Source organism: Mastigoproctus giganteus, chromosome 6 (assembly GCF_048544385.1).
Source record: "Mastigoproctus giganteus isolate SK-2022 chromosome 6, ASM4854438v1, whole genome shotgun sequence".
Lineage (NCBI taxonomy): Eukaryota > Metazoa > Arthropoda > Arachnida > Uropygi > Thelyphonidae > Mastigoproctus > Mastigoproctus giganteus.
In genome coordinates, this window is record NC_143580.1 from 39,962,229 (window position 1) to 39,984,533 (window position 22,305).

The window sequence follows — 22,305 nt, forward strand, 5'->3', positions numbered from 1 at the left end:
TGATCTACTCTATTAAGCACTTCCACTTTTTCACACTACACTCAAGGATTTCCTCTTAGGCACTGTAAGGTTACTTGCACAGCAGTTAAGATAAAGCTGAAATTAGGGACCACTTGTAGCTACCACGTAAACGGAGACAGGTGAAATTTAGTGAAAGTGTGGACAGTGGATAACTCATTTCTTCGAAACAACGGATGAATTTCCGAGACAAAAGAAAACCACGCTCTCCTAATTCTCTAATAGGATGCTTACAGTAGTTGGCATAAAATAAAAATTTCTTTTCACTTATGAACTGAAGCATGATTTAAAACTCGGCTACCAACATATTTTACATAGCAGAACTCATGTTTTCTATAGAGAAAGAGGGAGGACAGATCAAAAAAGCATGATGCAACAATCAAAAGAAATTTTGCTCACACAGAAATACACCATTATCTAGACTTCTCCATACTATGAGTACAACATTTTGAGAAATAACAGTACATTAAGCACGGATGAATTTAAATACATTGTTACAATCAATAGGATAAAAACTTTAAAAATTAAAAAAAAAAAAAAAGACTAGACTTATAATGCACAATTACATACATCCTGGATGGAAACAGGCATGTCACTTCATTCCCATGATTTCTTAGTTGCAACAGCAATAGGTACACGAGCAATTATAACTGATGTGTTCTTCGGTACTAATGCATCATCACTTTCATACACTTCTTTTGTTTGTGCATTTGTTATCTGCAAGTCAAAATCTGAGCTTTTGCCAATTTTCTTCTGCTGCATGATGGATTTTTTCAAATCTGCTACAGAGATGCGAAGTCCATCAAATGTGACTGTCATAATCCAAACTGCTCTTGAACTTGTAATGGACTGACATACTTGCTGTTTTTATACTCAGTATATGTAAAAAGTATTCCTTTAATTAAAAACTGCATTCACGTGCAGTTTCCTAATGGCACACTTTTGTTATACTGAAAAACAGATTCATTCCAATAATCATGTCTCAATGTGAAATATCAGTTATTACACGTTTAAGTGAAAATGGAATATCATAACACAGAACATAATGTTTAGGACTCTATGGATGAAATTAAATATTTGTTAGGATACTTTTATTATTTAATGAGCAAACAGATTTAAACTTTAGCCCTGTGATATTTTTAACCCTAAAATTCACAAATGACATAATGAAAGGCAATTTAAGCTTGTCTTGTGAAAACTAGTCATAAGCAACGGCATCTGCTTCCAAAATAGAGATTGATAAGTGGAAGAATAAAAAAAACCATTTGCTAATCTTCTAATTTTGCATGCTATAGTAATAGCAACTCACTGAGCACAGCATTCTTTAAAGACTGTTGGACATAATCAAATTTGCAGTTCATAAACATTCAGATTTTTTAAGAGAGAAAGAGAGAGCCACAAGTCTTTTGTCCGGACATATCTCACTGGGTTATTTTCTCTATGGGTATTATTCTACAATACCAAACAAACACAACTCTTCGGAGACAAGACATTTTTTTTATTATAACAAAAATCTCACGGCGACATAATACTTCCTCTGAAAATGGCAAAACTTGCTACCAACAATGCAAGAGAAACATGTTTTCAAAACACATAACAGAAAACGATAATCTTAGAAAATAGGTTGACCAGAGCCAATGCCTATGTCAGGAATATGCCTTAATCTTTGCCAATGGCAGTGGACAGCAGACAAGCGGGACTTCTCGGCATAGTAGTGTATAAGTTGTATAGGGTTTACTTCTTTTTAGCCATTGCTGGGCAAAGGCCTCTCCCAAACTTTTCCATCTTTTTCTATCCTGCACCGTGGTTGGCCAGTTTCCTCCTGCAGGGTTTTACAGGCGCCATTAAATTGTAAAATGTTTTAGCTCTTAATTAGTGGAATTAAAGCCTTTAGCTATTAAAAGCTAAAGGGATTAATGCTTAATCCTTTTAGCTCTTAATTCTTTATAGGCAATAAAGCTGATGCTTTCTACAGCATCAGCTTTATTGCCTAAAGGCCAGAGGTGCGAACAGTGCGTACGCAAAATCAGTTTGTTATACAGAAATTTTCTTCGTTATATGGAAACTATTTTCAGTGTAATGACCAAGGGTAAATGAAAAAAAAAGTTTGTTACATAGAAAATTTCGCTATATGGAAGTTCGTTAAAGAGAGGTCCGACTGTATATATATATTCAGGTCAGGGAACTGAATTCAAATTAAAAATATCTATAACTAACTGGTAGCAGAGATTTTGCTTCTTCATCAATTCATGTCACAATCAAATTAAATATATATCACATTATTTCTTAAATATACAATATACAATTTTTTTAAATTCACGAATAAAAAAAATTATGGGAAGATGTCATATATACATAAATGTCAAAAATAATTCAACTTTATAGATCACATGTCCACAGTTTCATACAATTGATAGAGGGAGAATTAACACACACAGTTTTCAGAGTATCTTACTATTTTTATAAGGTATCTTGAAAACAATTTTTCATTATACTGAACAAAACAAAAACCATAAAATTTAAAAATGAAGTTTAGAATTTACATAGAAAAATGATTTATATTCATAGATGACCTTGGCACCTCTACAAAAGTAAAAGTGCATCACCATTCAATCCCTCCACTCCAAAAGTATATTAAATGAATTGTGCTTTATGGTAAAGATATGAAAGGAGAGTATTGATATTTACATCTTATCTAAAGTTAGAAATAATGATGCACTTTTACTGAGTATGGCTCAATGGCAATTCAAATTGAAACTAAATTCATGCAGTAATTCATTTTCATTCATGCTTATGGTCAAAACAAAACTTCTACTTAATGTGTCCAGAGAACTTCTGTGAGAAGGATGGGATAGAGACATAACTAGGATGATGCTATAGTGGCCCATAACATTACTCTCAAAAGAGTATTTGGACACACCTGTTTTCACAGTCCACTGGATCTTCCTGAATAAACATCTGACTTGGATCAGTATATAAGAAAGATGTATGAGCCACACAGGTTAGCTATCCTTGTCATAGCATGCAGAGCAGAGCTGACTGATTTCAAGAAGGATGTTAATGTTGAATTCACATTGCTGGCTTGTGAATTTTCAGTGTAATTATCAGTGCCTATATATAACTTACACAGCTTGTCAATAAGCCTATAAAGCACGACAATGAAAACAGCAATGGCACAGGAGAAAGTATAGTACACAAAGTGGTTTATTCATACTAAAACTGTAACAAGTGCATTACAAAAATAACTTTCATGCAAGGACCACCATCAACTTAATCAATCTGTGCTTAATTATAATATTTACAGAGAAGTAATATCCTTCACAAAACAAAAAAGAAAGGGCAGCTAACCACATCCTAGAAGAATACTTTGGCATATACAAGTGTTTATTTGTAGTCCGCAAGAAGTGTTGTGCATCAGTTACAAATGCTACAGTTAACAGCATAAAAGGTATAGGAGGCATTACATAAGTATTTACACCTGCAAGCAAACAAGCTTCCTAACGCTTCCTACTTCATTTCACAAATATACGTAGTCTCAATTCTAATCTCAACGATGTCATTTCCATTTGCAGTCTGCCAAACCCCATGTACCTTTTCTGACAGAATCTCAGTTATCGGTTGATTCAACCACTGCTCATCTCAGTTGCCCAAACGATTTGCTGTACGATTCCATTCGCCTCAAAGATAATACTTGCGCATATGTCCATTCCGATATTCCCTGTCAGAGACTTGGTAAATTGGAGTCGCCTTTTTTTGATCTTCTCTGGCTTAAACTCTCTACCTCATTCTGTCAAATTCATCTGTTGTCTCTACCATTCTCCCAACTCCACTAATCACTTGAGGCTCTTTGACTTCCTCTCTTTGCAACTTGACTTTCTCCAGTCCAACTTTCCTAACAGTGAGATAATTTTCCTTGATGATTTTAATGTTCACAACTCCAGCTGTCTTCCGGTTTCTAGTCACACCGACCCAGATGGTCAAGATGGTAAGGCTTTTGCAATTACTAATGATTGTTCAAGATTGTTCATTTACCTACAAGAATACTGGACAATCCTAACCATACAGCCAACATGCTTGATCTTTTTCTCACAAACAACCTTTCTAAGTACACCGTCGAAGTGAGTGATCCTTTAGGCACCTCAGATCACAACACAGATCTCTTCTCCAATGGAGCCTTTACCTCATAGCTATTCCCAACCTCATATTGCTTGGCATTCAAGAATGCAAAATGGAATGATCTGCAAGATTTCTTTTCTTCTTTCCCTTGGTCGGATTACTCTTTCAAAATTTCTGATCCCAACGTTTCCTCAGATCATGTCAGTGAAACTATTCTTGTAGGAATGGAATCCTTTATCCCACACTCCACTTTAAAATCTTGTCCTTTATCTAAACCTTGGTTTTCCAATAAATGTGCTAAGGCTGTTCAAGAGGAGAATGTTACATATCGTAATTGGCTTGTTATCAATTCTTCAGTTTCATTTTCTGCCTACACCAAAGCTCTCAACAATTGTAAAGCAGTTATTAATCAGTCCAAACTAGATTTTCAACAGGCTAAGACCAGAAAAATTGCTTCTTGCCCTAATGGTAGCCAAGCATTCTGGTCTCTTGCCAAAGCTATTGGCTGCAACTTTTGCCCATCTCTGCTCCCGCCTCTGTCAAAACCAGATGGTTCTGTTGTCACTTCAGCCAAGGATAAAGCTGACCTACTAGTATCCCATTTTTCTTCCAACTCAGATATTAATGATCTTGGTAAAACACCTCCCACCATTCCTGACATGCTCCGTTCAATGCCTCCTGTGGTCTTCCATCAAAGGATGTCAGAAGGATTTTGACAAATCTTGATGCTAAGAAAGATCCAGGTCCTGATGGTATTTTTCCACTTATTCTCAAAACCTGTGCTCCTGAACTTACTTCTGTTCTTTGCTGCCTTTTTTCACTTTCTTATTCCAAAGGTGTTTTTCCTTCTGCTTGGAAATTTGCTCATATCCAGCCAGTTCCTAAAAAGAGTGACAAATTCCCCCATTCCAATTACTTCTACTCTTTCTAAAGTAATGGAGAAATCAATTAACCGCCAACTCTTAAACTACCTAGGAACCTTCCGTCTGATCAATGATCGCCAGTATGGATTCAGTCAGTGTCAATCCACTGGTGATATTCTGGCTTATGTTACTCATTTATGGACAAATTCAATGGAAAAGTTTGGTGAAACACATTGCTCTTGACATCTCAAAAGCTTTTGATCATGTTTGGCATAAAGGTCTTCTAAACAAGCTTCCATCTTATGGTTTGCCAACTGTTTTTTTGAAATTGGTTATCCAGTTTTCTCTCTGATCGCTCACTGAGGGTGATGGTAGATATCTCTCTGTTTTCTAACTTCTCCACTAATGCTGATGTCCCCCAAGTTTCAGTTCTTTTCCTCTCGTATATTAATGACCTTCTTCCATTGACTGGAAATCCTATCCATAGTTTTGCTGATGATAGCACATTGCATTCCACTTTCCATTTTGAGAAACCTTGCCCTGCTCAATCAGCTTCAACTTCTCGAATATCCGCAATTAATTCCTTAAATGCCTATCTCCAGGTAATTCTCCAGTGGGGCAAAGACAACTTAGATTGACCCTTCTAAAACTCAGTCTTGTCTTATATCTTGCAAAAAGGATTCTTCTGCTCCTATGCTTATCTTTGGTGACACTCTGATTTTTAGGCAAAATGATATATCTCTTTTGGGGATTATCCTGACTTCTAATCTATCTTGGCACAAGCACATTACAAATATTGCTTCCTCTGCATCTAAAAAACGGTTTTCTCTTTCACTCTCGGCGTTACTTTTCTTCCTCTCTCAGATGCGGTGCCCACAAACCTCTCTCATGCTTCTAGATTCCATTCAGAAGAGGGCAGTTAGGTTAATTAATGACTCCTCTCTAACAGAGTCTCTCCATTCTCTGTCCCATAGACGTTCTGTTTCTGCTGCATGCCTTTTCTACAGATACTTCCATGGGCACTGTTCTTCTGAATTGGCTTCTATAATTCCCGCCCTCTCTTTCAAAACAGTCCGAACATGTGCCGCCACCAGCCAATATCCATTTACTGTCCAACTTCAAACCCACAGAACCAACTTTTCATCTTCCTCATTTATTCATTCAACTGCCGTTTTCTGGAACAACCTTCCTTCATACATATTTCCTGAAAATTACAATCCACGGAAGTTCAAGTCTAACTTCAACAAATATCTTCTTTCGTCTTCTCAACCTCCAACCCAAGCACAATACTAAGTACTATAGGTTTCTAATACCTCTCGTGTTTGGGGTTTTCATAAAAAAAAAAAAAAAAAAAAAAAAGCTGCAACTATATAATGCCTGATCAACTGAGAAAAATTTGAGCAAAAGCATTCTTGATTGAATGATGGTTTTTCAAAGCCATTTTCAGATAAAACTACCTTGTCTAACAGGGAGAAAAAACAAAATACGGTGACCAGAAAATACCTGTTATAAAATAAAAAAAACAACAATCAACTCAAAAATGAATGTTTGGTATAATCTGTTCACGATTCATTCTCTGGACTCTAACAATTGCCCAGGTATACTAATAGAAGTTTGCATATTGGACATATTGATCCCCTCTGGCCACATCTTTACTAGATATTATGCTATTACTTTTTTTTTTTGTGTGTGTGGAATTACTTTTAAAGGAGTCATAAAAATTCAATGGCACACATTGACGTCAGGATGTGGGCAAAGAAAATTAGTTTCCTTATCTTCTCTATCTTATTTATTTCTTTTCTCTGTTTTTTAAACCAGTAGTGGAGCTGTTTCATCCTATATATACAAGGAAGTATTGAAAATTTTCTGGCCTCAGAATAATAATAATAATAATGACAATAACAATAAAACTGAATATAATCTTTTATAGTTATTTGGTCCATTCTACAAACAAATGAGAAAAACATGTTTATAACTTTATTGTTTCACTTAAAAGCCAATGCACTTATTGTTGTGGTTTTTTTCAGATAATGAAAGACTTTAGCATCCTGCTTTCAGTACTGACATTATGATACAACAAAGCAAAGCTTACCCTGCCCACCAAAAAAAATTTACCCATTTCATTTGTCCATTCTAATAACACAAAAGCAATAATCTGTCCAAACTTTCTTTAAATTTAATCGAATTCATTCCAATAATCAGTTAATCAGTCAATAATCAATCTTTGGTTTGGTCAAGTGCAAATTCATGCACATCTATTTTGCAACCATCCTTTTTCAATTTAAATTTATATTCCTTTGTGTATCATCTGGGAATGACTAAAGATGTTACGATCATTTAGCTCACTTGACCCTTTTAAAAACTTATAATGCCTAGTTTCCAGAGATTGCAATTTACAGGACCCCAGTCTTCCTTGATAAGAATATCCTTTTGCGCACCAAACTAATCTTGTTGCTCTTCTTTGTACCCTTTCCTACAGATTGATGTACTTCCTAAAATGAGGTTTCCAAACCTGTATGCAGAATTCCAGATGTGGCTTAACTACTGCCTTATACAACGTAATAATCATCTCTTTGTATAGAGGAACTTTGCCAAGCAGGAAAAGTTCCTCTATATTGTTGACAGAAACCCATGGTTCTAGCAGCCTGTTTGCAGGCTGCTAGAACCATGAGAATTTCATATCAAACTGTACAATTACCCCTAGATCTTTTTCTTATAACTATCCTACTTTTGTTGGATGTGTGTGCATTCAGTGCTACCCAAACTATGTTATTCTGGGCTACTACTCCCAAATGTAGTACCTTGCAATTATCAGTGTTAAACTTCAGTGGTTAACAGCAGTAATCCATTAACTTTATAGATCAAGTTAAGTTAACAGATTACTATCATTAAATACTGTGCCAATCTTTCTCAGAAAACTTAGACTTTAAACACCTATATCAATATATCAACTCCAGGAGCTCACATCTGGTGTGTGTGTGTGGGTGTGTGTGTGTGTGTGGTACACCCAGGATCTTGAGCTGGATATCGTTGGGTAACTCCTTTTTTTTTTTGTTTTTTTTTTGGCTGGTGAAGCAAATGCCTCAAGCTTTTGCTGCACCAACTTTTGAGGCTTTTTGCTATATATATATATATATATATATATATATATTTTTTTTTTTTGTCCTGGAACAGTGGTTAGACTTACTTTACCCTTGTGAATAGGAAATACGTACACTGCCAATCTGCAGGGACTTCTCCTAAATCTAAAGATGTTCTCATTACTATAGCTAAAGGTTTAATTACCTCTTTTGCAGCTCCTTTTAATATAAATGGATTCCTTATTAATAATATAAATTCCTTCGCTCCAGGTCTTTGTTCACTTTTAGCTACAGTTTCTCTTTCACCTTTCTTTCCATTACTATGAAATCATCTTAACTCCTAATCAGTATTAAACAGCTTTCTGTTTACCTTGTCTCTAAAAATTTTCTGTATGAACACAGAAGCAAAATATTAATTCAGTTTATGAACAATCTGTACGGGTTCATCATCGACATTATCCCACAAACAGATCTGATTTGTGTAATTTTAACTATAATTGAAAACATAAAATTCTATAACATAATACACACATAATATTGAGCACTTATTACTCTAAAATAACATAATTTTATAGCATAGTAGAATTTTATAGTGCAAGTTGAATAATAAGACAACACTATTCCCACACAGTGCAGGGATAGTGTAGTCCTATCATTGTACGTATCTCTTACTTTACTATGACATTTTTAATTTAAAATTAAACTAAATTCATGCTCTCACAATAGAACAGAGCAGCAAAGCAAAGAGCTCAGAGTAGTGGGAATGCTTTGGCTCAGGGGAGAACTTCCAGAACTTCAGGGTAGTTCTCCTATGAATCAGGGCTTTGTAGGACGAACGAACTACTGGTCTTCTTTTCTTCTTATGAAAACCCCAATCACTAGGCCTCTATAGCCAAGTGGACGAGTGTAAATATACAAATATGAGTGACTATAGTTCTAGCTCATGTGGTTCATACCACTACTAAATGCAGCATAATGTTCTTGTATTCTTCTATCTTGTAACCCCCCTGTTTATATGGTTTTCCCAGAGTACAAACAAAAATTTATTTATTTGGTTCACATTAGACTTGAATTTCTGTAGAATATAAATTTTGGGAAAAAGATGCAAGGAAAGATTGTTCTAGAAAACAGGTGTAGAAAGGATAAAACAAGAAAGAAAAATTGAGTTCTGCAAGTTTAGAGTTGGACAGTGAATGGATTCTAAGTGGTTTCAGCATGTGTTCTGACTGGTTTGGAAGAGAGTAAAGAAATATAGATGCCAATTCAGAAGAACAGTAGGGCCCATGGAAGTATCTACAGAAACAGCATGCAGCAGAAACTAAATATCTCTGAGAGAGTGGAGAGACTTTGTAAGACTCGGCTCATTAATTAACCTTGCTATCCTCATTTGGAGAGAGCCTAGAAACTGGAAAGACATTTTCAAGGTACTACCCTAGATGTGGTAACAGTATTTCATTCTAGGGTAGATTTGTATAGAGTAGCTGTTTAGATGAAAAGCAAAATACAAAGAAAATCCTCCCCCCCTTTTTTTATGTATAGGAAAGCAATATTTGCAATGTGCTTAAACCAAGAGAGATTAGAAGTCAAGATAATCCATACTTGTCTAGAAATCTTAGTGTCATCAAAAATGAGAACAGGAGCAACAGACTTTTTTCTGGGAGAAATAAGACAAAACTAAGTTAGAACTGAAGTTAAGTAAGTTTTCTTCACTCCATTAGGGTCAAGAAAACTCACCCTGAAAGCTCATTTTCAGGATAGGGTGAAACCCCATCAGGGTGATGGATAACCCTGATAGAGTGATGGGATCTGAAAACTGGCATTTCAGCAATTGTTGGTGGATATTTCAGCTGAGGCTGCAGTACAGGACAAAGTTTCTCAAACTGGAAGGTGGAATGTAGTATGCTATCATCAGCAAAACTATGGATAAGATTAAGTCAGAGGAAGAAGGTCATTAATATACAAGAAAAGCATGGAAAAAAGAACTGAGCCTTGGAGGGGACACTAGCATTAGTGGAGAAATTAGAGGACAGAGCCATCTATAATTAATTTGAGAAATGCTGCTCTAAACCTAGAGCAGCATTTCTCAAATGGTGTTCCGCGGAACCTGGGGTTCCATGAGGTAAAATTAAGGGTTCCACGAAAAAAAATATATTTTTTAAAATTTTACACATTAAAAGTTAAAAATATTGTAGGTATGTTTATATCTGGGGTACAAGACAATATTTAGGCCAGGTCGCTTTTACTGCACAGCTTGTGTACTAAACTGCCTTTGTAATTGTAATCCAGAATCTGCACACACCTACCTAAATACAAGGAAACAACGCCCAAACGGCTGTGATTGGTTACGCTCCGTGTTTGGATCCGTATTTTGCATGGTGAGAAACGTTTTTTGTATTTTTTTGTATACTAATAATAAACAAAGAATCTGATACCACCATAATTATCATTTAATTAAGATAAAACCTTATTTTTGTTCCTGACAGGCATGTATACAGGGCAGCTGCATTTATTTATGGGACATGAAAGAGGACAAAACGTGTAGTTGCCTTCCCCCTGGAAAAATGTAACTCGAAATTTAAAGGTATTTGACCTTGAATCAAGAAAATTTTTTTTTTTATGTGCTACGCTAAAACATTTAAGGGGTTCCACTGTGTTGTACAAAATATAAAAGGATTCCGTTGTGTTGTACAAAATATAAAAGGGTTCCGTGACTAAATTTAATTGGGAAACGCTGACCTAGAGTGAGCAGAGAGAAAACTGGATAAGCAACTGCAAAACACAATCAGCAATCCATAAGATAAGAGCTGGTTTAGAAGGCCTTTATACCATATTCAGTCAAAAGCCTCAGAAATGTCAAGAGCAACTGCTGGAGTTTGACTTTTTCATTGAAAATGTCCAAAGATGAACATAAGCTAACATATCACTAGTGGATCAATGCTGATGGAATCCATGGCTATTAATGATCAGATGGAAAGTTTCAAGATAGCTCAGGAGTCTGTAGTTGATGGATTTTTCCATTATTTTGGAGGGAGTAAATGCAAGTGTAATGGGACAATAACTGAACAGGAGGTATTTGTCATCCTGAGATGAGCAAATTTCCAATCAGAAGAAAAAATATACATGGAATAAGAGAGCATAAGAAGGCAGCAGAACAGGAGCAAGCTCTGAAGCACAGACCTGCAAAACAAGTGGAGAAATAACATCCGGATCTGGAGCTTTTTTAGCATCAAGGTTGTTCAGAATTCTTCTAACATCTTTCTCTCAGAAGACAGGGAAGACAATGAGTGGCATGTATTGGGCATGGTAAGAGGTGGTATACTAAAACTGTCAATACAAGATTTAGAAGAAAAGTAGGATACCAGAAAGTTTCCTAGTTTCTGGTTAGTTTCTGGTTTTCCTAGTTTCAGAAAGTTTCTGGTTATCCAGAAAGATAAGCATAGGAGCAGAAGAATCCTTTTTGCGAGATATAAGACAAGACTGAGTTTTAGAAGGGTTGAAATCAACTAAGTTGTCTTTGCCCCACTGGAGAATTACCTGAAGATCGGCATTTAAGGAATTGGCAGCAGATTTTCGAGAACTTGAAGCTGATTGAGCAGGACAAGGTTTCTCAAAATGGAAAGTTGAATGCAATGTGCTATCATTGGAAGAAAGTCAATGGAAGAAAGTCATTAATATACAAGAGGAAAAGAGTGGGCGAAAGAACCGAACCTTGGGGGACATCAGCATTAGTGGAGAAGTTAGAAAACAGAGAGACATCTGTCATCACCCTCATTGAGCGATCAGAGAGAAAACTGGATAACCAATTACAAAAAACAGTTGGCAAACCATAAGATGGAAGTTTGTTTAGAAGACCTTTATGCCAAACACGATCAAAAGCCTTTGAGATGTCAAGAGCAACTACTCGTGTTTCACTGAACCTTTCTATTGAGCTAGTCCATAAATGGGTAATATAAGCCAGAATATCACCAGTGGATCGACACTGACAGAATCCATACTGGTGATCGTTGATCAGATAGGTTTCTTGGTAGTATAAGAGTTGGCAGTTAATTGATTTCTCCATTACTTTCGAAAGAGTAGAAGTAATTGCAATGGGACGATAATTGGATGGGAGGGATTTGTCGCCCTTTTTAGGAACTAGCTGGATATGAGCAAATTTCCAAGCAGAAGGAAAAACACCTTTGGAATAAGAAAGTGAAAAAAGGTGGCAAAGAATAGGAGTAAGTTCAGGAGCACAGGTTTTGAGAACAAGTGGAGAAATACTTTCGGGACCTGGAGCTTTATTGGCATCAAGATTAGTCAAAATCCTTCTGACATCCTTTTGACGGAAGACCTCAGGAGGCATTGAATAGTGCATGTTGGGAGGTGTTTTATCAAAATCATTAATACACGAGTTGGAAGAAAAATGGGATGCTAGAAGGTCAGCTTTATCCTTGGCTGAAGTGAAAACAGAACCATCTGGCTTGGACAGAGGCGGAAGCAGAGATTTACAAAAGTTGCAGCCAATAACTTTGGCAAGAGACCAGAATGCTTGGCTACCATTAGGGCAAGAAGCAAGTTTTCTACTCTTAGCCTGTTCAAAATCTAGTTTGGACTGATTAATAACTGCTTTGCAATTGTTGAGAGCTTTGGTGTAGGCAGAAAATGAAAGTGAAGAATTAGAAACAAGCCAATTACGATATGCAACATTCTTCTCTTGAAGGGCCTTAGCACATTTATTGGAAAACCAAGGTTTAGATAAAAGACGAGATTTTAAAGTGGAGTGTGGGATAAAGGATTCCATTCCTGCAAGAATAATTTCACTGACACAATCTGAGCAAACGTTGACATCAGAAGTTTTGAAACAGTAATCTGACCAAGGAAAAGAAATCTTGCAGGTCATCCCATTTTGCATTCTTGTAATACTAAACAACAAGAGGTTGGGAATAGCCATGAGATAAAGACTCCATTGCAGAAGAGACAATCACGAAGTTGTGATCTAAAGTGCCTAAAGGACCTCTCACTTCGACCGTGTACTTAGAAGGGTTGTTTGAGAGAAAAAGATCAAGCGTGTTGGCTGTATGATTAGGATTGTCTGGTATTCTTGTAGGTAAATGAACAATCTGTGCAAGGTCATTAGTAATTGCAAAAGCCTCAGCATCTCGACCAGCTGAGTCAATGTGATTAGAAACCGGAAGCCAGCTGGAGTTGTGAATATTAAAATCAACAAGGAAAATTACCTTACTGTTAGGAAAGTTGGACTGGAGAAAGTCAAGTTGCAAAGAGAGGAAGTCAAAGAGCTCCAAGTGATTAGTGGAGTTGGGAGAATGGTAGAGACAACAGACGAATTGACACAATGAGGTAGAACGATTTTAAGCCAGAGAAGAGAAGAAAGGAGATTCCAAATTACTAAGGCTCAGACAGGGAATATCAGAACAGACATATGCCTTTTGCCTCAAAGTACCACCTTTGAGGCGAAAGGAATCATACAGCGAATAATTTGGGCATCTCAGATGAGCAGTTGTTGAATCAACCAATAACTGAGATTCTGTCAGAAAAAGTACATAGGGTTTGGCAGACTGCAAGTGGAAATGGACATCGTTGAGATTAGAATTGAGACCACGTATATTTGTAAAATGAATTAGGAAGCTTATATCTTTTTGCAGATAAGCTTGCTCTATTGGTTTGACAATTCATGGTATATTGAATAGTAAGAAAAAGTGGGTGGGACATGCTGTATGAAGTAATGAAATTTTTGGATATGGCGTACACATGGTAAGAATATATCCAGATCCTTGACATAACGTGGCCTCGACAATGCCCCCCGCATACACAGTACTCAGACTCCCTCCAGTCACTATCTGGCAGAGTAGTTGTAAGAGTAGTAGAGGTTGTAAGATTATACACTAGCTAATTCAGAAGCCTCCTAGAGAGTTACCAATAGGTTTGGTCCGGTGTACTAACTAGCGGCCGGCCTGCGAACACCGTTTTAGAGCTGTACCCTCGAAATGTAAGGAATAATGGATCTCGCCACGATGTTCATCATAACCTCAAAAGTCATCAATCATACTGCATGATGGAAGAGATGGGGAAGGGTTGACCGGAACTTAGCTCTAGAGACTAAACATGGGTTCCACCACTTCAAGCCTCCAATAAGCAAAGTAGTGGTATTGCACTGGTTGATGAGAGTCATCTACCACCTAGTACTGTCTGGTAACATAGAGGGATGGCATTCCTCCATGTGGTGTGGGTGCCACACCCCGACCCCTGCTTACATTGGTTCACATGTGGGTGGTCACCCACCATGTACTTGTGCATGGAGGTTATACCCAGGATTACTAACAGTCCCACCATCGTGAAGGTGCAAGCAGAGAATTTGGCTGTCACAGACCGTCCGGACTCTGCCGAAATTGGGTCCACTCGACTTGAGTGTCACCCGAATATCAGTTCCATCAGTGTTTTAGACTACCAGTTAGCAAGTACAGCTTGTCTGGCATATCTGAGAGAATGTCTGTGACAACCTCAAGGACTTTTTACACTTTTTAACTACATTAGCCGATCCACTAAAAAAGAGTATTAAAAAAATGTGTGTTCATTATAATCCCACTTACAAAAACCTTTCCCTTTACCCACAACAGAAGTTATTTCTTTAAATTAATCCCACATGATAAATCACAGCTGATAAGCAGATCAAGGATACCATTTTTTCTTAAAATAAAATAAATTCTCTGTTTATACTCCAGGACAACTACACAGTTAGACGAGTTCACAAGACAGAGAATACAAGAAACAACACTATTTATTAGTCACATGGGCTCTAACCATAGTCCAAAGTGCATGTACTTGTGCACCTGACCGCACTGTGGAGATCAACTTTTGAACACGTTTGTATAGAAAATAGTCATTCAGCAAATTATGAAACATTCTGCTAATGAGTGATTTAACAGTCCTTAAGTTCCAATTGATACCCGGAAAGTTAAAATCCTCATAGCAAGACATTCCTGCGATGCAGGTTTGCAGGCTCACTATTTGTCTGCATAGTTGATAATTATACTATTCACAACCATTTGGTCTATAACAGACTTCTGCTCTCATCTTTGTGTTTCCTGTGTTTATGTCAAACCAAATGACTCAACTTTGCCTGTGTTATCTACTGATTTTATTGTTTTAGAATCTATGCTTCTTAACCAAAAGTGTAACTCCTCCCAACCTTCTGTCATGTTTTTCTTTCTGTACACATTATAATCATCATATTCAAATTTCATATATCTAATACTAGAGTGATATGATGTTTCTATTAAGTCATTGAATTTATTTACTATGCTCCTAACGTTAATGTACAATCAAGTAAATTTGAATGCCAACGTTTTAACAGAACCCATGTAACTACTAATTGCATGTGAACCTCCAGCAGGCCTTGTAATATCTTCCCCCCCCCCACTATCTTGCTTTACAGGCTACTGTATGTCATTATAATAGAAGCAATGCAAGACCCAATTCCACATGGCACCTCCATAGCCAGGTGGGCAGGAGCAGCAGTGCGTAGCACACGCTTCTTGATGAGAACGGGGTTTGAGCCCGTGACCACCAAATACGGAGGATGCAGAAAGGTCAGGGAATGACCACCGCATATCCCCGGAGCAATATGGCCTTAGTTGCTAATGCTCCTAAAAACCAAATAACAAACAACCCAATTCCACTTATGCTTATGGCTGCCATTAACCTATTAGTCTGTGTATCCCCCAAACCAAGTTTTCTGACTTGCCTAAAACTGCCTTGATAGCATCAAAAAATATCCTGGCACCTCTTCTATTCAACTGTATCTCACCTCTACAAAAAAAAATCCTTCTATTAATAAGCACTAATCATGTTGAGAAAAAAAAATTGTACCTCACAAACCTTGCACAATCTATGCAGGGAGTTGACGAGAGCCTTATCCATCAATTCCAGAGCCAAATTGATTGACAAGGCTCTCACCAACACAAAATCCATCCTATCATGTCTTGACAAAATTCCACACTTCAAATTCAATCATAACTCATGTCTTTTCTCAATATCACGTCATACTTGTTAAGTAAAGCCCTCAGGCTGCCTGTACTTAAAATGGTTAGTACCAACATATATAACAATATCGCCTTTTGTGCCCATAAAACTCCAGGATGTGGCAATGACCTTTTCTTTAAGAATTGAAATTTTTCTGCAAAAAGCTATATTTCTCCACTCTCTGCACTTAACATACACAATGGCATCTCCTCTGGCACAATGTCCAACTAGTCAGTTCTGCACGCGCGCACACACATGCACGCAATAAGGCCTTGATTCATAGGTGAGTTGCCTTTTGGCAGTTCCTCCATGCCCCAAGCCAAAGCATCCTCATTACTCTGGGCATATGATTTGTTGTTCTAATCTGAGGCATATTCACTTGAAATATCTAAAGTAATCCTACTTCACTATACCCTCTAGATATTACATTATTACAGTTAGTAACTATTACACTAACACCAAGAAATACACTAATATAGTAATAACAGTAACAACACTACTCTATTCCAGTTACTTTAGGTACATAAAATTTATAAAACACTACAGTATTAATTATACACCCACAGAATTGCACAAGAGAAAATATGCAAGAATTTTACTTATCCTGTCAAAAAACCCCATTTCTCAAACACTCTGCAAATGTGACATTCATTATAGCAACAGACAATTTTATATAAATGTAACACTTTCTAAATACTTAGATAATTATAAAAATAAACAAATCTGTGTAAATAAGATGCCTAAAACTATTCCTTTATTACAAATTACAATGTTTATTAAGCAAAAAAAAAAAAAAAACACTGAAATTTATCACAAAAGTCCTGAATTTACGAATTGTCTAACAAATGTTCACTGCCTCCAAAGGAGATGAAACAGTTCCATCAACTAGAAAGGCAATGGGGAAATTTTTTGGGATTCCAAAGGAGTAATAATGGTGTACTCAATTCCCAACAGATCAAACTATATCAAGTGTAAAACATTTTGACAAAGGAACTGGGTTTATCAAAAGTCTCTGCAAGATGGGTACTATAGCTTCTGGCATCTATATAAAAAAAAAAAAAAAAAAAACATACAATGCAAGATATCCCCAGAATTGTTGCTATTTTACAAAACCGATCCAGAAAATTTCTGCAAGATTTATAACTATGGACAAGACATGAGGGGTGACAACACATGACACCACCACTGTCAGGCTGAATCAAAGTCATAAGACAGAAGAAAAGCCATGATGTATGGGAATATCTGTTCTATCATGCACCATGGTGAAAAAACTAGGAAGCAGAATTCAGTGGAGGACGATCAAAGATGATCCCCACAGTGGGTGACTAGGAATAGCTAATTGCTAAGAAAACACTAATACAATAACAATTATGGTGATAGCAAACTAGTGATTATCAGTCACCAAAAAGTGCAATCTATAGGACTCTTTAAGGACTGCTATGGCAGAGAACTTATAATACTAATACACATTTCATATGATCAGGTGCAAAACATTCTGATACAGGAACTCAGTTTATCAAAAGTTTTTTGCATATATTGTGAGTGATACTTTGAGGTTTTCCCCCTCCTGAAAAAATAAACTGAAAATTAAATGGATTTTATTATTTTTAAACATTTAGTATTCTGCAGGATGTAATACTTTTTCTTTTAAAGTTTGTTTTCTGTTTTGTCTCCAAAAAAAAAGTGATGGTTTTCAACAATCTAAGTACAAATTAAATATAACAATAATGTATGTGTGTATTATATATATATATTTGCACATGCACTTCTTTTTAAGTCTGCTAATCCAGCACCCCACATTATAGCAATTAAATATAGCCCCAATAATTTGCCAACTCATCTCATTTTAGAAAACACTATTTTGTTATTAAGCCAGATTTGTAGCCATGTAAATCAAGGTTCTATAAGAAAACTTGATTATATTTTCTTAGGTTAAGAGGTTTGCATAAAACTATGCACATATTTTTATACTAAATTATTTTATAACCAGCCAGTACACAGTCACTGATAAAATTTAAAATACTGTCAGCAGCACATAAATTTGCAAACCAGACATCTGGTTGGGGTCAAGAAATGTCACCAAAAATTTTTCATCAAATTTGGTTCCTTTCTGGTGACAAGCTTTCCTTGCAATTCTGACAACAGATTTGAATTTTAAAAAACAACAGTAGGAATCTGAATTTTAAAAAAACAATCCCAAATAACAAATAGGGATCCTTTAGCCCTCAGAATAGTCTAGATTCATTGTGGCATGGCCTCAACCAGGTGTCAAAAGAATGCCAAAGGGATGCTAGCCCATACTAACTCAGCTGCTTCTCACAATTGCAAACTGGATGATTTTGGACTTCTCCAAAGATCTTAATTCTCCTCATCACAAAGATACTCAACTGGATTGAGATCTGGTGACTGGGGAGGTTACTGCAGTGGGCTGAATTCACTTTCATATCCTGAGACCAGTTCTGTGCAATTCTAGCCCTCCATCTTATCCATTGGAAGAACCTCTTTTACAAGTGTATACACATCAGAAACAATTTCCAGATAACCTATAGCATCCAAATGTTGCTCCACTGGTATCAAGGGGCCCAACATACTCTATGAAAACACCCCCATACCATTACACCACCACCACCATTAGCCTGCATGGCTGACACCTGACAGGATGGGTCAAAATGACACATACCATTTTGCTCCATCAGCAGACACTGGGATTCATCACATCAGACAATGTTTTTCTAATCCTCCACTGTCCAAGTGTTGGTGTTCCTGAGTGCACCATAATAGTACTTTGTTTTTTACTGATAGGTGCAGAACCCAGTTTGGTCATCAACTGCAATATCCCCATATATAACAAAGTACAAGTTGTGGATTCTGTAATGCCTCTTTGGATACCACTGTTGTACTGGGTTATTATCTGACCCAGTGTAACCTTTCTTTTAAGCTGCACAAGTCTTGTCCACTGGTTTCTCATATCAATGAGTTGTTGCTAACTATCTACAGAATTTCCACAAGTTGGATTTATTTGGTTACCAGACCAATCTCAATATACCTGAAACACATTCATACATGAAACCCCAGCAGAGTTCCAGTTTCTAAGTTACTCACATGATATGTGAGTGTCTCGCGACTGACATGTCACATTTAAAGTCACTTAAATCTTTTACCTTACTCATTCTTACAGAGAATTTCATCTATACAGCACACCTGATTTATATCATATAAGGTGCGAAGATGCTATTAGTGTAGGGACATTCTATTTCATGAAAAGAGCAGGTATACCTAATAAAGTGGACAATGTATTTCTAATTGTTCCATAAATAGTTCAGTTCACAAAATGATTATTTCTGTAATTTACAACCTTTATATATAAAAATGCAATACATTGCAGAACATATGTGTAAAATCATCCAACTGTGTATGCTCAGCAGTAGACTGTGAAAGTATACAAAATGTGTTAATGACATTATATGGTAAAAACTAAACAGCCTTAAACGAAGAATGGAACTAAGCATGCTATAACCAGTAAACAGTAGGGGAGGAGAGGGGGCAGAACGATCAAAGATTTTGTTTCCACTAAAGTTTCTCACTGAAATGAATATTATGATATATAAACTTTTTATAAAAGTGAAAAACCACTAAATATCTTAAATATTAAAGTTTTAGGTAAAAAGTTAGTCATTAATTACTGAGATTCTACACTAAGCAAAATTTAATCAACTAGCATATTACATTAAGAAAGCAAAGATGCTGGTTGGCATGACATTGCTGGATAGTGAAAGTGGGAGTGCAGTAATATAGAAGGCTGAGTTAATTGTGACTACTAAATACAGTTAATGATAATATTTTTGCATAAATAATTTGCTGCAAACTCTGTCATGACAAAGTATAAAGAGAACAAAATGATTCCCAAATCAATACATTTTTATAAGAGAGCTTTGGAAGTTTGTTTTAAATTCTTAATACCAAAAAGATTCTTGCCACTTTGAATTCAAAATAAACCTCAAAAAATCGCTATTTTAAAATTTTTAATTGTGCTTTCACATATCTCAGGAATGAATGAGCACATTACAAAAATTTTTAGTTTATTCACAAATTGCTTGTTTCAGTTTCTCCCATAATTGTTTTTAAGTATGAACAAACTTTAATAGTTTGTTCATACTTAAAACCTTATCCTTTATTATCATTATCATCTTCTTTTGTGTGCAAAATTATACAGGTTTTTTTTTTTTTCTGGCCAAGCTGCTGTGTATTAATTTTTATTCATATAGCAAAATGAGAAGCTCATCCACAGATTAATTCTTTTGTATCAAACTGTTCCCATCATTCAGACATTACTTGATAACACCATTTGAATAATGTCAGCAATTTCAGTTGTTTGCCATAATCTAAGTTCATCATACAGGGTGATCATAAAGTCTTAATTCGTTTAATTTCGGTTCAGAGTGCCAAATATAATGGATACAATTGATGCCATAACACGGAGTTCTCCAGGGGCTGGAAGTTGTTCATAAAGTCTCCCGTGTTCAATTTTTGCCATACTAACATCTATATATCAGAACAGTTGTGCTATTAAGATGGTAAGATGAAAATGATAAGTTAAAAGTAATGCAGTTTTTTTTTTTTTTGTCCGTTACTATATGTGCTCATCAGCCATTATGCAATTTATTGCACAGTAAATCAATCATTCGGATTACACAACGGGGAAATTGTCACTTGTTAATGTGTGCATCATATACTTATTGGCAACTGTATGCAACGTCGACGCGGAACAATGAGGAAAACCGAGCCCATGCTTCTACCTAGCGCTTAAGTTATATTTATTGATTTTGTTTTGTTCCTCTGATGATTTCGGCCTCGCGGAATGTATTTTATCTCTCAGCCTCGCAAAAGTTCGCGCCACTACTGATTACAGCAATTACAGTAGCATGTGAAAGGGTAACAATAAAAACTGAATTTTAATTCTGAAGTGTAAACAATAAACAATCGCGTTTTGTTTGGGTGTGTACATAAGGTAGCGAATAAATCTCTAGATATTTTTACATAGAGTCTGCGTAATTTTAGAAAAAAAGTAAAAAATCAAAACTGACGTGCTGTTCTTCAATAGCAAACCAATTAAATTAATTTTATCTACACTTCAGTCTTCAGTTTTAAATAACAAAAACGGTAGTATTAAAATGACAATAAAATATACGTTGTATGTTCGCTGACTTCTTATAGGATAGCATTTAATAACTTAAGTTTATGTAATTTTTTTTTTTTTTTTTTTTTACTTATGAAATTCATGTAAAGGGCAACCGAAATTTTACAAAAAATCATTTTCCTAACACAGCAAAAGGAATTCTGATGAAAACAATATTTCTCCATAAACTGAACGTATCTATTTAGAATAGACCATACATTTTATTAATTCTGATAATTCAAATATATCACATTTTGTTATTATTATTATTTCATGTTTTACTTTGTTTTCCTTTCTTAGTGACTCGTATCTGATACTAGTGACACCATCGGTTCCACCAAGAGAATAGATATAAACAAGCTCCTATGGCTTTATGCCATACGTCAAGCCGACTTACCTGCTGATACCGTATCACTAAGATCATACTTGGAAGCAATCTTTGGGAATTCTTTTAATTTCCGTCCACTGAGTTTCAGTTCTCCAGTAACATGTGCATCTTCAAAAACGCGTTCCAGCGTCCTTATAAGTTGTGTACAACTTTGACCGCTTAAATTTGAAGCGGTCAACGCCATTGTGCAGACCTCGACATTTTTACTCTACGAATTACGTTGTGATTGTAGCAACGCATGACGGGAATATTTTGGGACGAACTCATACCACTTCCGGGGTAAGTACAGTAGCAAAACGATGTTTTTTTTAACATTCTCTTTTTAATTTTTTTTTTCTTTGTAGATAACGATTTCTTTCTGAAATACAGAACAGCAAAGTTATCTTTAGAAGATCTCATGTCATAAACCTAGTTATAAATATTAGCATAGGCTGATTGGATTCAATAAAATGAATCATATCGATATACTGTATTCATAGTGATATACAGTAATTCATTGATTAGCATTAATAAACACTGATTATGAAATTTAATAGTTTCAGTGTAGCACTCTTCAGTCAAAATTAGGAAAAAAACTCGTCCACAGAAAAAACGAATTTGCTTTCTTCTTTTATATTAAATGAAAGAACAAAAAGTTTATTTATA

The 22,305-nt window shown here is 35.9% G+C and overlaps 1 protein-coding gene across 3 annotated transcripts in view; it reads right to left on the reverse strand.

The window, feature by feature from the left end:
• Lrch (Leucine-rich-repeats and calponin homology domain protein) overlaps positions 1–21,857 on the reverse strand; it is a 380,867-nt gene extending 359,010 nt beyond the window's left edge. For all 3 annotated transcript variants that reach the window (XM_090375083.1, XM_090375084.1, XM_090375082.1), the window contains exon 1: positions 21,670–21,857. In XM_090375083.1, coding sequence (XP_090231209.1) covers positions 21,670–21,844 — 175 coding nt within the window. In that variant the 5' untranslated portion in view covers positions 21,845–21,857. The remainder of the gene's footprint in view (positions 1–21,669) is intronic.
• Positions 21,858–22,305: the final 448 nt, after the last annotated feature.